The sequence below is a fragment of the Trypanosoma melophagium genome, assembly GCF_022059095.1.
Source record: "Trypanosoma melophagium isolate St. Kilda chromosome Unknown ctg35segment0, whole genome shotgun sequence".
NCBI classification, from domain to species: Eukaryota; Euglenozoa; class Kinetoplastea; order Trypanosomatida; family Trypanosomatidae; genus Trypanosoma; species Trypanosoma melophagium.
Genome location: NW_027125172.1, coordinates 64,313 through 82,299, shown reverse-complemented (window position 1 = coordinate 82,299; position 17,987 = coordinate 64,313). Strand labels below are relative to the sequence as shown.

Genomic DNA, 17,987 nt, shown 5'->3' with positions numbered 1-17,987 from the left:
AACACACTGTAAATATCTACTCAGTCCTTCTCTATGTATCTAATCTATCGTTATTGTAAATAGGAGCTGTACTCCTTATATGGGTTCCTTTCTTTCTTTCTTTAATTATTTTTTTTTTTTTATTCCCTTCACACTAAGTATTGGTTGGGAGGAGAGAACTACAGATAGAAAAAGTGGAAGAGATAAACCTTTGAAACACAGTTAGCAGGAAAAAGGTAGGCACTATATACACATATATACATGCCAAGGATAATAAAAATCAATAAAGAAAAGGAGAATAACAAAAACAAAAAATAGAAAAAAAATGTAATGATCACAGTGAAATTGAAAAACGAAAGAAAAAAACGCCTCGAATTTAATTATTAAAAATATTTCTTCCTTCACACAAAGACAGATACACACAGGCAACATACATCCGCATACACACCGTATTTTTCTTTTACTTTCAGTTACTTCTCATGCTAGCTACAACCATTTATTCCCTTCTTTTTTTGTCTTCTTTCTCTTACTCTCTCTCCATCTCTCACTTTATATCCATCCACCCATCTATCTATAGGCAAGTAAGGGGATGCATGTGTGTCCATATATATATATATATATATATATATATATATATACGTGTTATTGTTCTCTTTTTTTTTCCTGTTTCCCCTCCTCTTCTTTTCCCTTCTTCTTGGATGATTTACGCAAACATCTGAACAGGAGGCCGACGTTCTCTTTCCTTCAGCTGCAAATTCTCCAATTCCTCGCGAAGTATTTCCGTTGTTAAGTGTCGTGCCGCCGTTCCCAACAATGCCACTCGGCAGCAGGCACTAAACGCCGCCGCTCGAATCAATTTAGCCGAAACCGATATTTGACTCAATAAATCAAAGTCAATACCACCATCGGCGACTGGAACTTTCTCTGGTAGTGTACGGCGCCAAAGCTCACGGCGTAGTTCTTGTGTTGGCATGCGAAAACTGATTTGTTGTTGAAATACAAACGGTGAGGCACGCATGTCAACACCGGCAGAGTTTTCAGTTCCCGTCGTTACAATAAATATCACCGGTCGTGGATAACGCATAGCGTGATAGTGAATTAACTTGGCGGTGTGTCTTCCCTGTTCCGAGTGATTAAATAACGATTGGGCCTCATCAAATACAATAATAGCCCCCAGTTTACGTGCCTCACTGAATACATGATGTACTTTTAGTTCTTCCACTAATAACAGCTCTGCCACATTACATAATCGTATCGTAGAGGCACACTCATACGCAATGCCCTCCGCAGCGAGACTCTTCCCTGTACCACTGGGACCATGAAATAAATACATCGCGCCCTGATCGGCACAGTCTTCCTCGTTAAAACCCCACTGCGAAAAGAGTGTACTTCTGCCTTTAGCGAGTCGTACAAGAGTTTCGAGTTGTTGTTGTGTTTGACGATCCACCACAAGATGTGAGAGAGAACGTTTTGGGGTAAAGTAAGATTCTGTAGATGCCCCAGGTGGTTTTTCTGCGGCGAGGAAGAAACCACGGAGTTGTAATCGTGCCCCTTCCTCTAAATCTCGCATACAAAGTGTTGGCGTAGTACTCTTTTCCCGTGCCACGGCGTTATTAATAGCCGCAATTGTGGCATTTCGAATAAGTCCACCAGAGAGTTCATAATTTAATGCGAGTATTGGAATAGAAACATCTTCATGTAGGGCAAGATTACGTGGTAGATGGGCTTTCCAGATCTTTTCACGCATCTCCTGATCTGGAAAACGAAATTCCACCATTAGTGAGATACGACGATTCATAGCTTCATCAATGACTTGAGCCTTATTAGTGGCGAGTACAATAAGACCATCATACTTTTCAAACTCTGTAAGAAGTGAAGTCACAAGTGGATTACGCTCACGAGTTTCAAAGATAGATTCACACTCGTCAAAGAATATCATCGCATCATTAAGTTTTGCCTCTCGAAATATAAAACGTAACATCTCTGATGCCTTATCATCACTCTTAAACTGCAGCATACTTACAAGAAGTATACGTTTACCTAATTCATGTGCTACGGCATTTGCGAGCATTGTCTTTCCTGTTCCACTTGGGCCGTAGAAGAGAAATACCAATCCACTTGTACTCACCCCAAGTCCTTCACCAAAACCACAATTAGACTTACACTGTTCAAACATACTGTAGTGTTGAATAGTTGTGAGTACGAGTTCCTTCGTACTCTTGGGTAGTACAACATTTAAAATTGGTACATCTGGCATATATAAACGAGAACCAGGCACCATTTCTGCTGTTTCGGTTTCTGTGCCCATTAAATGATCTACAATTTTGCGATCAACATCCACAACGTAATCCATAAGATCTGTGTTAAAGCATGTACGTCCACCACCACTACCATCAAGGGTAAGAGAGAGTATGTTATTGGCAACAAGAGGACTAGAGCGGTAGAAGGAACTACGTGCCGCTACGCGTTCTTTTAAAGTATCACAAAGCACAAATAGAATATAACCAACAGTTAATAATCGTTGTCCATCCCGCATCACATATCTTCCATTTATGGCAACTAACATATCATGAGAAACTACATTACCAACCATTAAGAGCATAATACGTTTTTCAAGTTCGGAAAGATGTAGTTTCTGTGAGAGTGCCTCAATACGTGGAATAAATTTTCCTTCCTTTAATGTAGCTGCTGTACGAGCATGATGAATAGCAGTTGCAACACGTACTTTACCTCGCAATTCACGTATCGTTGCCTCCACTTTAGTCTTTGGTGAGAATAAAGGTTCTTCATCATCTTTCATATCACTCTCCGCCCCACGAAGACGTACAACATTTGCCAATAATTTAAAAGATTCATCCATGTATTCAATATCATTCACATAGGGTGTATAGATATCACTGGTTCCTTGTGTATGAGAAGTTAATGCCGTCAAATTACCATTAGTTCCACCCATTGTAGAGTGATGTCTCTGTTCATCTTGATTTGATGGAAAAATTACCTGTAACCGTTCCCTCACGGCATTCTCTATAGCATTCTCATCCCCACTCTGCAGTACTGCTGGATCAATACCCAATGATTCCAACTTGGGTGTACTAGATCCACTACTGCAACTGCTGTTATGAGATCCGTCCCCCTCCTCTTCTCCGGTTGTTGCTATTGTTGTTGTTATTTTATCCGTAGACTTTACTCCACTGATAGTATCATCATCCTCTATCTTTACTTTACCACCTTCTCCTGTTATGGATGTGGATAATAATGAAGAAGAGGAGGTGGCGGTTGGTGTTGTTTTTGTAAGCGCTGCTGCCGCCGCCGCCGCCGCAATGGCTTCACGTTCTGCCAGAAGAATCTCTGCAAGTGCTGTCTTTTCCAATTTAATTAATTGTTCTTCTGAAAGATTATCACCAGAGAGTGCGGCGATGGTTTCCTGCGGTATGGCAAGTTTACTATCCATAAAACTGCTCTTATTCTTTACATCTGTCGTAACAACACCCTGTTTCATGTGTTCACGGTAGTCAGCGAGAAAATGCATGAGTTGAAATGAGTTTAATTCATTATGATAGGCGAGAGCTGCAGGAGTGAGTGCCCCACTGCCACTGTAGTTAAGCGGCCAGAGTGAACCACAATGACAGACAAGTAAATATGTTAATGCCGTTAATTCGTGTGGTTGTAAACGAAACTTCTGCGCCACTCGTACAATACGTGGGGACATTCGCATTTTTTGCAGTCGAATCGAAATATGTTGTGTATATTGCGCCAACGCCGCGGCTTGACATGGGCGACATTGATGATATACGTCTAATTTCGCTGCAGCAATCACCCGCTGCATTTGACCATTACCACTAAACATACTCCCAGTGAGTGTGACCCAATCTCGCCACACATAACGCATTTCATGTGCCGCAATAAATTCACTATCGTTTGCAAACGCCGGCAATCGTACCTCTGCGGCGTGCTGAATCTTAATAAGTACATCATTTTCATCAACATTAGTATTACCCTCAATACGACGACGCTTATCAACATCTGCAACGCCATTTCCATTATTCTTGTTATCATGATCATGGACAACAACAGTCGTGTCTGTTGAAACAGCTGGTAAGGCTGGTAGAAGAGATACACCGCGCAGATACGCGCCAACAGAATTGGGGAATGTAAAGTCCCGAAGAACTTCATAGCAGTGATGTGGTGTAATACTTCCCTTTTGTCCCTGTTCTTGTTCCAGTACGTTGTTGTTGTTGTTGTTTGCTATATCATCTGCTCTATTTCCATTTCTTGCGGTGTTTCTACTCTGTTTTGTATTATCCTCTGCGTTGGTGTCTGAAATGGTGTTTTGATCCGTTTCTGCGGTGGTGGATGCTGGAAGTGAGAGGTAGCGTTGCAGCAGCGGGTTGAAGAGTTCAAAATATGTGAGTTCCACCGTGTTATTTCCTCCAGTAGTTGTAATAGTATTAGTAGTATTAGTAGTATTCGTATTAATAGTGGTAAATGCCGTACTTTTACTATTGAACTGATCACGTCCTCGTTTTTTCGGATGTGGAACCATTATAGACTGTTTTCAACGTCCCAATGTACGCACACAAATACACAAATACACAATCAGGAGATAAAGAGAGAGTAAAAGAAATTACAATCTTCCAGTATCGCTTTGTTTTTTCTTTCTAATACCCAAATCAATAAAAAAAAAGAAAAAGGAAAAAAAGAGGAATTGTAAGGGAATCTGAAATATATTTAAAAAGGATGATAAGAGTTCCATAAAAGTTTCTCAAAAAATAAAAGTTATTCATTCTTTTCTTTTATTCGTTATAAATATATATATAAACGTTCATAACATTAACAGTAGGATTCCCCACAAAAAAGTATTACCGCACACACTCAGCATCTGTATGCCCAGTAATACCACACCGCGAGCATGCCGTAGTCGCCAATAACAAATCATCATCCTCAACACTAGGATGCACCACACCAATTCCTTCTTGTATTTCTTCTTCTTCTTGTTGTCGTCGTAAATACACCTCCGCCTTTTCACGTGCAGACAAAACACATTCCGTTATGTCTTCACTCCCATTCGTTCGCTTATCTTTATTCATTTCCTTCTCTGCAGCGGCGGCGGCGGTGGGGTGATCGTAGTGTCCAATAAGGGGCTCCACACCAAATGTACAAACCACACGGGCCACCGATAATTGTCCATCATACATCAACTCATTCCAACGAATAGGCAATTGTGGTTGTGGGGATGTCGCACCTTTACGACTCCATTGAAATAACTTGCGGATGTATACAAAAATAACGCCCACATCCTCCGGTGCTAATAAAGTTGAAGTATACACAAATCGCCAGAGAACATTACCGTCTCGTTCCTCACGCTCTATTGCGGTAACAGGAACAATGAGATCCATACCAATATTATTATTACTATTATTACTACTACTACTATTCCCATTTGTATGAATAGTACTATCAATACGATCGGTCTCGCTATTCTGTTTATACTGTTTTTCTTGTTGGAGTTCCTCTCTGGTGGTGTTATACAATGATTGCCATACAGACGCACTACACTCGCCGCGATGAAGTGCGGCGAAGGCCTCGTGAAAGAAACGACGAAAGAGAGAAGTGTACATTGAGACAATAGCCACCGTTAACTCAAACCGCCGTCCACTCACCACAATCTGCACCCGCTGCTGTTCCTCCAACTCGGATAACATGAGGTACTGTGAGAGGAATGAAGGAAAAGAAGAAGAAGAAGATGTAAATTATTATAGAAAGATACACATAAGAGTGAATAATAATATTAATGATAATAATAAAATAGAGAGAGAGAAACAGGCGCACCCCTCCTCCGCTATCCTATTCCCCTCTAAAATAATTTCAAGAGGTAATTAATGAGATAAATAGAGCCATATAAATAAAAAATAAATAAAAAAAGTGAGAAATCCGTTCTTTTTTTTTCCCTCTTTCACCTCCCCATCATTCCCCTATCTCACTTAGTATCGACCCACTAAAATGAAGGAGAGGAACACACACAATGCAATAAATACCTAATGCTTCAGATACAATCATCATAAATAACATTTTTTCCATTTCATTCTCCCTTGTTATGTGCAATCCAATCTTCCCAACTGCCAGGGTACGTGTTTGGAGCCGTGTAGCCTTGCTCTTCCAACAACTCACGCGCCTTGTTAGCACGCATACCTTTCAAACAATACACAACGACTGGTTCATTTTTTGTCGGTTTCGCTGCGCCATACTTTGCCGCGTAGGCGCTGTCTGAAAGATGCACAGCATCAACGAGGTGATTTAATGGGACATTTACAGCTGTTGGGATCATTCCCGTGTTGGAGACTTCTTCCTCACTGCGTACATCAATGATGGGAACATGGGCTTCACCGGCCTTATTTCGGTTCACCAGGTCCACCATCTGCTCATAGTCGAGTGCCATTTTTCTTTTAAACCTTATTTTTTTACATAAGAGTTGAATTATACTCTGGCTGTAGCGTGAAGTCGTCTTTAACGTTCACTCTTATATTTGTTTCGACGTTTTGATTGATTGTTGATATTGCGTTTTTTGTTGTTGTCTTGGTGGATTGTTCTTTGAACGAGTTAAGAAATGAATGAAATCAAAAAAGAAGAAAAGGGGAAAAAAACATGTAAAGAAAGTACAGTACAAGATAGCCTTTATTATTATTACTATTATTACCCACCATATAGCAAAAGGATAGAAAAGGAAAAACAAGACATACTCAATACACACAGACACTCACACACACTGAAAATAAAATAAACTGACGGATAGTGTGAAAAAAAAAAAAGAAAGAAATAGAGGGGTGCAAATGTGCATTCTTCCCCCTATTAAAAAAAGGAAAAAAAACAAAAAGAATACCACTTATTCAGTTAGTTCTTATTTCCATAGTTTATCTTAGAATATCTGGAGCTTTCTTTTTTAAACGTATCATTTCATTTTGTCTCTGTGTTTTTTTTCTTTGCTTTTTTCTTTCTTTCTTCTATGGTTTCTCCCTCTTCCAAATGTTCTTAAGGACGAAAGAACAATTCCTTTGCCAGATGCAATCTCTCACTGTTAGCGAAGATAGCCGCAGATACACAAGCATCGGGTGACTCTTGTAATCGTGATTGTGATTGTTGTTGCTGTTCCATAAATCCTTTCTTTGAGAAACACTCCACGTGCTGAACTAAACGGTCAAGAACGAAGGGATCATCATCTGATTTTCGCGAGGATGGGGCCACTTCACACACTTCATCATTATCATCATTGTTATTATTCTTATTAACATCACCTGTACCACTAGAAACCTGAAGTTCTTCTTCTTCTTCCTCTTCTTCATTTTCTTCATCTTTCTGTTTTTCTTGTTTTTCTTCTTCTTGTTGTTGTCTTATATTACTACTAAGGGCGGCATCACGAAATGTCTGTTGATTTCCAAATACAATACACAACTCCTTCGCACGTGTGAGGGCGACGTTAATGCGATGCCAGTCTTCCATAAATCCCAGTGAAACACCACGTTGTGGTTTCCTCTGTTGTTGCTGCTGGACAATATGTGGGGCCCGCACACAACTAATAAACACCACATCCCGTTCTTTTCCCTGAAAACTATCCACAGTGGCCACCATCAATTCACTGCTGCGCTCTTCACGGGTGAGAAGCTGCACAATAGCATCACGCTGCGCCTGGTAAAACGTAATCACACACGCGTATTGAGCAAATTGATGCGGCGTGAGTTGCAGTAAAGCGCGAAAGCGTCGCATTTGCATTACAACGGCTTCTGCCTCACGGCGATTCACCAGCGAGCGGCCGCGGCCCCACTCCATACGTCCATCCCGCACATCCACAAATACAAATCGCGATCCACAACAGGCGGCAATATTATTATTATTATTATTATTATTGGGTAAACGTAGAAGTGGAGATAATATGCTGCTGGTGCCGCCATACTGCCGCCGCAGTACACTCTCGTGGGTGTGGAGTTTTCCATCGTAGAAGTATTTGTTGGGAAAGGCGCAGATGTCGGGATGCATGCGGTATTGTGTACGCAGCAGATAAGAACGATATCCCTCGTATAAGAGACGTTGGAGTAAACTACGCCGCAGTCCACGGCCCGCTGCCGCCTGACAGAGTACCGTAGGTTGTAATTGTTTGGAATCCCCAACAAGTACGACTCGTCGTTTAGTTAACATTAATGCCTGCAGTACATCCGGCTCTGAGCCTTGCGAGGCTTCATCGACAATCACCATATCAAACTGCATATCCACCCGCTGGAGTTGTGTTAGGGAACCCAATGTGGAACACACAACATGGGCCCCTCGCAGCAGCTGATCACGTAATAACTGTCTACCACTATTATTATTATTACTATTATTACCAGCATTAATAATGGTAGAATCATCACGGTTTCCATTGCGTACCACAGGTCCTGTTGGCCCTGAACGTGAGGTAGAGGAGGCATCACTCAACATGGAAACGCAATCATCCAGAAATATAGGTGGTGAAGCGGCTAACACCTCACAATCTACACTTTCACGAACCCCAACACGAAGTAATTGTAATTCTCCTAATTGTGGTACTTTACTTAAAAGACTACGTACGCGTAAAAGTACTTCATCAACGGCACAATTTGAGGGTGCACATACCAACAAACGTCGTCCATTTTTCGGAAGGAAATGTAATAAATTAAGTAAAAGAGCGGCAATAGTTTGTGTCTTACCGGTTCCAGGAGGACCTTCAATAATAAAGAGATCTGGCGCTTGTGGTAATTTCTTTATTTGCATATTACTCTTTTCCCATCCAGGTGCTGCAGCTGTAAGCACTGCGGCGATAGCACGCATCTGCCATTCATTAAGAGATCGATGCAACAATAAACTTTGATAAACCGTTGGCCATCGATCACCCGTAAGCAACTCTTGCTCCACCGCACGATGATAGGCACGAAAAATTTTAGATGCAATATGTGGTTCCAGCAATGTGTTGGCAAATGCCTTGCGATGCATCATTTGAATAGCAGAAACAGCACCAAGAGAGGAACCAAGCGTGGTAAGACGTTTAATGTAAAAGTGCTCCCGTGACTCTATAAGAGCTCGTAGGGCATGTGAAAATGTAAATGACAGAGGACCACCACTACTACTACTACTTCTACTACTAATACTACCACCAGTAGTACCAGTAGTAGAAGAATAAGAAGGGGATATGGACGGTGGTGTAAATGTTGTGAGTGTGGCGGTACGTTGCCATGGTTGCAGCATTGTCACTAGACATAACTGTGGCACACATCCAAAAACACGCCACACTTCCGGTAGTGCATCATTATCTTTTCCATTAAAGAGATGCGGCAGAGCCATCAAAACACGACTGAGAGGTAAGAATACAACCGCAACATCGCCTTCTGAAAGTGACGCACTAAGAGGAGCTCCTACTGCCGCAGCATTGATAGATTTCGCCAATACCCCAAACTGTAATTCTGTAGGATTGAGTGTATTAGACACCACATCACCTGCTGAGACTACAGCAGTCGTATTAGCCATCACCCATGCTGGAGGGGACATCGATGATGATGATAAGCGGTTATTATTATAGTCATTATTGCTATTGTTTACACCTGTCACAAGATTACGAAGTGATGATGCGAGTGTTCGGTGATGGTCACTATTCCGATTACTACGTAATGTATGAGAACGACACGCTTCTACCATTTCGTCAAACTTCTGGTGTAGTTCATACCTTAATTCCAAAGCAATATGAGGTAGAAACGAAGCCACATAATGATTATGACCACCGGAAGCTAATGAAGGAAAACGTTGAGGAATCACAGGCAACTCCGCAGCTAAACAATATCGACCATGACCAATAATATCATCTGTACGTGGTGAATGGTGTAGTATATCTGTACTACCAGCAATTCGTCGAATGGCTTCTGTAGATTTATTAAGATTCTCCGCATGTATAAATGCATTCACTCGTTGTTCTCCAAGTTGATGAAGATTCATTTGGTGAGGTGTGGGTTTTTTCTGTAAAACCGGCTGCTGGGGAATAGATGCTGAAGTGATGACGGATTGCTCTAAACGAGGCCTCTGTTGTTGTCGATTAATTGATGATACCATTTCGATAGGAGGTGTTTGTGTAATCAAAATAGGAGTCATATCTTCATGTTTTCGTTTCACTCCATTGTTCTTACGTCCAGTATTCAAGAAGGATGATTTATCTTCACCTTGTTTTTGTTCTTGTTGTTGAATCAATTCCCTTTTTCGCGTTTCCATGTTTGCCCGACACATCTCAGCTTCTTGTTCGCTCCTTTTACGATTCCCCTCCTCTATCTGCTTCATTTGTTTTTCCTCAAACTCATACTGTTGAAATCGACGATTCTGATCGGCCACACAATCTTCAATCTTCTGACGTGCTGAACGAAGTATCTCCGCAAGCCACGCAGGGGGATACTCCATTAGTGTATTACGACCATCCACAGGTAACATTTGTAATACATCCACAAAGGCTGTTAACAGGGCAGCCTTAAATGACCGATCTTGCGAAGATCGTGTTAGTGGTGGAAGCGCGCCGGCAATGTGAAGTACAGCTTGAGAAAAAGAAGATACAGAGTACATGGAACACTTCTTTAAAAGTACAAGCATTAAATGTTGTGCACATTGACGAAGGGGTTCCTGAGCAAGGAAAGCACTCGAGTCATTTTTATTAGCTACGGTAGAGGAAATAACCCCAGAAGGGGTAGACAACGATGATGATGATGATGATGCTGACAACGTAGTAGTTGTTGTCTCAGTAAAGACTGGATGGAGTTGTGTAATAACAAGATCTAAAAGTTGATTACGTGACTCATTCTCCAATACACAGACATCTGCGATAAGTGCACACAACCACCACGATGCTGCAAGAGTTTCACGTGATAAATTACTCCAATTACAACCACACATAATATTTACCCACATAGAACCATTTACACGAACCAGTGTATCTACCTTGGCATTCTGCAACTTTAATGGGTTCTCACGAAGAATAGGATCACGAAGAATTACATCTAAAAGCCAATTAGCCGCATCAGCACGAAATGTACCATGCACAACGGGAGTGAAGGAATGAAGAAATAATGCGGAGAGTGTTTCTCCCAATCGTCGAACTACAGTACAACTTGACATCATCATCACATGTGCCACTCGAGGAATTGTAGAACCACTAGAGAGAAGCCGTGAAGCGGCAGCTGCTGCAGAAGTATGACTCTTTGAATTATTATTATTATTATTATTCTCTGACATGGTCTCCCACTGACGTCGCAGTTCTTTCATAGAACCTCGTACAATCTCCGTCACACGCTCTATACATTTTCCCACCACCCACGCCAACGGTGGAGGTCCATTTTTAATCGGTTTAAGCAACAACCACCCAGTGGCAGAAGGTTGGGCCATTATAACATCAAATAACTCTATTATTTGTAATAATAACGTCGATGATGGGGAAATGGTAGTACCAGCAGTTTTTGAAGAAATCTTCACAAGTAGCTCAGGCAATGCCTCCCAAGCCGAGCGAAGGCACTCCGCTAAATTGAATGATGATGAACTACCACCAAATACCACAAGATCTGTGAGTAAAAAATGTCGCAAAAGTGATAATGCGGCCTGTGGGTGTTGTGTGCCTAAAGCCACACTAACAGCTAGAGCAACACAGTCCTTCTGCTGCGTTCTGAGAAATTCATGATAATACAGAGAACTAGCAAGATCAGGAAGTGCATCAGCTAGAGATGTAAATACAACACTAAGGGCAGAAACCGCATTCTCCATAGTACGAAATGTGGATGCGCTATAAGCACCCCCTCCTCCTCCTCCAGTTATCCCACGTACGGCAGCGGGTAAATTTAATTGCACAGATGCATTACGCATTAAAAACCGCAACAGCCATCCTGCCGACTTTGCAGGTGGTGATGATTTACTTCCTCCTGTTCTAGTTCCTATTCCTCCTATTGTATTATTATTATTATTATTATTATTATTATTATTATTATTATTAGTAATAGTAGTAGTAGTAGTAGTTGTTGTTGTTGTTTTTCCATGTGCAGAAGGTGGGGGATCAATGTGAGATGCCACACAGTACAATTCACACATGCGTCTACGACAAGATGCCTCTTCTGCCTTTGAGGACATTCCTATACGTTTCGCATTATCAAGAAGACAGTGCACGACGATCTTTACAAGCGCCCGTCTTGTGTCATTAGCAAGAGCAAGACTTTGTAATGTTGTTTCAGCTCCTAGTCGTAGATTAAGCGCTGATGCCAATTTCTCAATCATCATCATCATTGTATTACTAGTCGTTGTTGGTATTCTTGTTGATGATGATGATGATACCGATGGCTGTGATCCTGCTGTAGCCGAGACCCCAAGAAACCAGTTAAACAACATACTTCCACCCAAAAGAAGAATTGTGGCTGTTGATACACCGTGAAAGAGTCGGGGATGTTGTTCGCCGTTTGCCGCAGCCTTTTCCAACAGTGCCCGCTCGACGGCGGCGAGTTTCGTATCCATAACACTCAGAACAGCAAAGAGACTGCAGAAACCGTCTGCCACAACACGTCTAGCACCTTCTTCTTGTGCCTCCAGTGGAACACACGTGATGTGTTTAATCGTGCAGAGTAATTGCATGCTGAGAAGCCAAAGACTACGAGCCGCCGTTTCGTTCCCATCGGCATTTGTTATATTTGCACTTTTATTAGTAATAGTAGTTGTAGTATTTGTAGTAGTTGATGCTGCGAGTGATACGAGTCGTAGGAGTGTTTCTCGTGCCCACATACGCACAGCCTCATTTGGGTGAAACAACAACAACACTAACGGGGCGCGGTATTGTGTACTACGTGCGGCTGCGAGAAGTTTCTCTGCGGTTGCCTGCGCTCTCACAGATGCGGCGTGATGATTACGTGCGTTACCGGCATGTCCATCACGCATTACATGATTAAGTGCATTTTGTACAAGTGGCATAAAAGTTGTATGACTAATAGTTGTGTTTGTTGTTGTATTTGTACGCGGTGTAACGCCTAGTGAGAGCCACTGCACCATGGCAGGGAGTTGATCCATGTTAAATGTATATGTGGAGAGTCCTTCTTCGTATTCGTGTACATCAGACTTTCCCGCTTGTTCACTGAGTGGATGAAAGTTCGTTAAACTGTGATGGACGCGGCCCGCTGTTGTCTGCAGTCCTGCGTCTGTCCATTCCAAGAGAAAACGAACACACGCAATGGCCTCACCACTCGCCAGTCGCGGTAGTGCAAGTGTGTTTTCCTGCATGATCTAATAATAATAATAATAATAATAATAATAATAATAATAATAATAATAATAATAACAATAATACACTGCACAGAGACTAGGGAACTAGTAATATCACTACACTATTGATGACTGCTGTTATGGTTTTTGTTTTGTTTGTACTGTCGCACCTTCTCTTTTTTGCTTTTTTTACTTCTTTTCCCTTCCTTCACGCACACTTCACTTCCAAGTGAAGGAGGCTTCAGGGATACAAACAATCACACACACACACAAAAAAAAAAAAAAAACAGTAAAGTAAGAAAGTGCCTGCGTGTGCACTGTCACCATATGTAAACAAAAAACAAACAAAGAAAAGAAACCAAATAAAGGAAAAAAAAACATGCACATAAAAGAAGAAATCAATTATCGGAAGAAATACAAATAATTATGTCTTTTTATTAAGTAGGGTATAGAGGAAAATTCATGCATGAATTGATGCTGTCATCACAATCATTATTATTATTTATAAATGTTACAGAGAATATGATTTCTCCACTCGTTATATTGCCGTTCCGTCGCCAGCACTGCTCATCTTCCTTCAAACAAAGAAGAAAAGAAAAGAAAAAACAATAATCACAATCGTCACAGAGCATATATTATATATATATATATATATATATATACAACCATCATCCATTCATTCATTTCATTCTCAACTCACTGGTATTTTATCCACAGCTCGACTATGAATCTTGAATGCTGGTGTTATCCACGTCCCACACGAACACTGTGAGCCAATCCACGATTGTGTTCCAATCTTCACACCGCAATTACGATTCGGACAATAAATTGTATCTGGTGAAACATCTGCCCCACCACTCGCTAGATGTACCGCACGACTTTCCTCTGCTACCCACAATGACACATCGGGATCGAGGAAATAACTTGTACAGGCAACATACCCAGATGCCGCCGCCAGTTCTTCCTGCTGTTGTTGAACTAAACCACGTTGTTTGAAACCTTTATTACCACTACTACTTGGATCAGTGTTGTGTGGGAGAATCTCCGCATGTGAGAAGAGAACACGTCGACACCTGCGACATGTGTACACATATGTACCAGCGGCATTAGTGTCTACACCACTCTGCTTTTCCGCCTCCGCCTCCTCCTGACTCATTCTACTCTCACTTTTCCCTCCTCCGCAAGGAATATAAGAAAGAAAAAGGGGAAACAATTTACGAGAGAACGAAGAAAACAAAACAAAAAAAAAGAGAGAGAGAGAGAGAGAGAGAGGCAGAATATCTCTAGAGAAAACATACAACAAACACTTCCTGCTGTACTGTTTTCTTTTTGTACAGAAAAAAAAACTGTTGTTAGTGCAAAGATACAAAACAAAGAACAATAATAGGAACAAAAAACATGACATTATTTGAGAACTTAAGGCCCATGAGGCTCTTCTTTGCTTTCTTCCATATTAACAGCCTTATCTTCATACTTTGCGATAAATGCTAGTAATTCCTCCGTTATTTTCGCAAACTTCTCTATGATGTTCATCTCTACCTTCGTGATTTGCAGTGTTGGTCCATCTTTTGCTACTCCTGTTTGAACCGAATGTGTCGTTTTCTTGGCACAGGCAAGTGCCATGAGTTGCGGGAAGTGTACCACGAAGCGAACGAGGTAACACAAGTGTACTTCATCTAACCAACTACTGCAAGAAGGCTGGGTGAGGGAGGGGGTGGAGGTGACACAGTTATTATTATTATTATTATTATTATTATTATTATTATTATTATGATTAGTAGTAGTAGTAGTAGTATTAATATTGTCGTTGCTTTCACTTTGTGTTGGGAGGAGAGTACAGCCACTCGATAATAGTATTTGCTGCGCTGCCTTTGTGGAACCCCAATCCAAGACGTCTGCCTTCTCACGCTCATACAACAGCATGTGAAGAAAAAGACGTTCGAAACATTCCTTTAAGAGGGCAACGTATTTCAAGTAGAGCTCTTCTTGCTCTTTCAAAAACTCAAATGGATTAACAAAGTCCTGACGTTCACCTTGAGCGCGATAATAGTCTCGCACAGAGATGACAAAAGCATCAAGAACAGCGCGGCAACTGAGCTCAGGTGGAAATGCGTTTTCAGTAGAATTATTCTCATTACTATTATTATTATTATTATTATTATTATTATTATTATTATTATTATTATTATTATTATTATTGCTACCAGTAATGGTGGTATTATTCTCATTGGGTGTATGGATAAGCCGTACATGAAGTGTCTTGCGGCCAAGATGATCCGCAATCACTCGAGATCGCAGTTTATCTGGTATTTTAAACATTGGTTGGAGTGCAGTTGGTACAATTGTGGGAGTCACGCAATTCACCACCATTGCCTGTGGGGGAGGCGGAGGTGAGGGATGAGAAATATCCATAACAGTTTCTTTCTTCATAGAAATAGCGGAAGTGTTCGTCTTGGAGGAGAAAGACGGTGGCGTTGGTGAGGGAATAGGACTTTCTGTAATGGTTTCACTTTCCTCCGTACTTTGATTGGGGATAAATTTTTGTTGTTTTTGCCTTTGTTTCTTTTCTTCTGGTTTTTGTTGTTGATCTTCCTCCACTTCTCTTTTCTCTTCTTCCTTTTCCTTTTGTTGTTCTTGTTCTTCGCGTTGTTGTTGTTGTTGTTGATGTTGTTGGGTGCCGGCGTACATCTCAACACCAGTTCGTGTTCCCTTAAGTGTTGGGGCGTGACGAAGCACAAAGTCGTCTATCTTTTTATGTGCAAAGTGTTGAAAGGAGTTGGCGCGTTGTATCCACGCGTTAACACCCGCGTTAAATCGAATACAGTTATTCACAATAAGCTCCACATCATTGCGTAGCAGTAGGAGTGAGTCAGCAAGAGAGGATCCAAATAGTGATATCTGTGATCCAGTACTTCTCTTTCTTTTCTGTTGTGGCTGTTGTGATTGTGATTGGCCAAAGTAATACCCACTAGCGGCTCGTTCCTTAACAATGGCAAGATTCATCTTCACTGGACACACCGCTTCATACGCTTTACGCAGATCCGGATACTCCTCAGCTACATCCACCACAAAAGCATTTTGATCTGCACGACGATTGAGTGATTCTGCAAGTTTGACCAGTTCTGCCGTACTCACACTGGTGGTATAACTACTATTCATGAGTTCATGTGTACCCATACCACTAAGATTACTACTGCTTCGGCTACAATTCATACTACTGTTAGCTGTAGTGTTATTCGTATTATTATTATTATTATTATTATTATTATTATTATTATTATTATTATTATTATTATTACTATTATTACTACTATTATTACTATCCATATTCTCATTCTGAGTCTTTTTCCTGCTTTCTTTCTGTTCCTGTTTTTGCTTCTCATCCCGCTGTCGTTTCTCACGTGTGGGTTCACTTAAGGCGCTCACTCGCAGCGATGATACTCGACGTCCACCCGTTTTCTTTGCCACAAAATTATCAATCTTCTCTCTTGCGAACTGACCAAAACTATTTGCCGCATCGGCGTAGGGACTCTGTGGGCCGTTAAAGCGAATACAATTACTGACGATTAGCTCAATATCATCCCGCAGTCCACTGAGCCGCACATCGTAGCCGTACGCATCATTCGCGGCCTTTTCTGCGGCAGTAGTGAGATCACACCGGCGGGGACAGACACGTGTGTAGTCTTCGGCGAGATGCGGGTGTTGGAGGAGTACATCACGTGCGAAGATTCCATTATCTTGCGGTCGATGTAGGGATCGAATGAGTTTCACCACCTCATCTTCGTTGTAGTACTTCTGCTGCCGTTCATTCATTCTTACTAATACTTCTACTACTACTAATAGTAATAATAGTAATAATAATAATAATAATAATAATAATAATAATAATAATAATAATAATAATAATAATAATAATAATAATAATAATAATATCAATAATTATTAGTAATATTATTATTTGTTAAATCGATTATGATAGTAATGGTGTTCTTTTCACTGCCCTATTACTCTGTGGGTATGTATGGTGTGTACCAATGTACGTATCTAAATACATGTGTGATGGAAATAAGAAACAGAGGAAGGTTAGAAAAACAAAAACAAAAAAGAAAGAAGAATGAACCCCCATACAAAGAAAGAGTGCCAAAACAAAAAAAAAATGGGAGAAAAATAAACAAATAGATAGCGAGAAATAATAATAATAATAATAATAATAATAAGAGACATACATCTATGCATACTCCTGCTGAAAAAGAAAAAGATACATCTTCTAAAACTTTCTTCTTCTGTACAGATGCTATCAGTGTGCATGCGAAATTGCCCCTCTGTCTGTCTCTTTGAAGTTTGATATGGACTACATACATACATTTCACGCACAGAGATGGATGTAGATATAGTAAGAAGGTATTATATATATTTGAAGAGCAAGAAAGCAAAAAAAAAAAAAAAACGGATGAAGGTTCAAACTATGCAGAAAGAGAAGGAAACCAAAAAAGATAAAAAAAAAGCAATAGTAAAAGAAAAAAAAACAAGAGACATATTTATTATCAAAAAGAGAGAAATATAACTAGATAGAAAAATATAGATAACTAGAAAAAAAAGACAATTTGTCAATAAGACAAAGTGTGTTCCCTTCTTAGAGTGATTAGTTCTCAGAGCAAACTTTTTTTCTTTAAAGTACTAATATGATTCTCACCATTGCAAAACAAGAATATTAACACTAACCCCCCCATAAAGATTACTTT

The 17,987-nt window shown here is 40.6% G+C and overlaps 6 protein-coding genes across 6 annotated transcripts; all 6 read right to left on the bottom strand.

Moving 5' to 3' along the window:
* Window positions 1-682: 682 nt before the first annotated feature.
* LSM04_004682 (ATPase) lies at window positions 683-4,522 on the bottom strand (the record flags this gene model as incomplete). The annotated part of the gene is made up of 1 exon (XM_067338608.1): window positions 683-4,522. The coding sequence occupies one exon, from the start codon at window positions 4,520-4,522 to the stop codon at window positions 683-685; it is 3,840 nt and encodes a 1,279-aa protein (XP_067188686.1).
* A 316-nt stretch (window positions 4,523-4,838) lies between these two features.
* LSM04_000198 (uncharacterized protein) lies at window positions 4,839-5,681 on the bottom strand (the record flags this gene model as incomplete). The annotated part of the gene is made up of 1 exon (XM_067338607.1): window positions 4,839-5,681. One exon carries the CDS (start codon window positions 5,679-5,681, stop codon window positions 4,839-4,841), a length of 843 nt encoding a protein of 280 aa, XP_067188597.1.
* Window positions 5,682-6,058: 377 nt separating this feature from the next.
* Window positions 6,059-6,415, bottom strand: LSM04_009448 (Rhodanese-like domain; the record flags this gene model as incomplete). The annotated part of the gene is made up of 1 exon (XM_067338606.1): window positions 6,059-6,415. The coding sequence occupies one exon, from the start codon at window positions 6,413-6,415 to the stop codon at window positions 6,059-6,061; it is 357 nt and encodes a 118-aa protein (XP_067188797.1).
* Window positions 6,416-7,005: 590 nt separating this feature from the next.
* On the bottom strand, window positions 7,006-13,263 carry LSM04_004555 (DNA2/NAM7 helicase-like; the record flags this gene model as incomplete). The annotated part of the gene is made up of 1 exon (XM_067338605.1): window positions 7,006-13,263. One exon carries the CDS (start codon window positions 13,261-13,263, stop codon window positions 7,006-7,008), a length of 6,258 nt encoding a protein of 2,085 aa, XP_067188680.1.
* A 673-nt stretch (window positions 13,264-13,936) lies between these two features.
* Window positions 13,937-14,401, bottom strand: LSM04_008213 (uncharacterized protein; the record flags this gene model as incomplete). The annotated part of the gene is made up of 1 exon (XM_067338604.1): window positions 13,937-14,401. The coding sequence occupies one exon, from the start codon at window positions 14,399-14,401 to the stop codon at window positions 13,937-13,939; it is 465 nt and encodes a 154-aa protein (XP_067188767.1).
* A 260-nt stretch (window positions 14,402-14,661) lies between these two features.
* LSM04_007911 (Bromodomain) lies at window positions 14,662-17,058 on the bottom strand (the record flags this gene model as incomplete). Its single annotated transcript, XM_067338603.1, has 1 exon — window positions 14,662-17,058. The coding sequence occupies one exon, from the start codon at window positions 17,056-17,058 to the stop codon at window positions 14,662-14,664; it is 2,397 nt and encodes a 798-aa protein (XP_067188759.1).
* Between the last annotated feature and the right edge of the window lie 929 nt (window positions 17,059-17,987).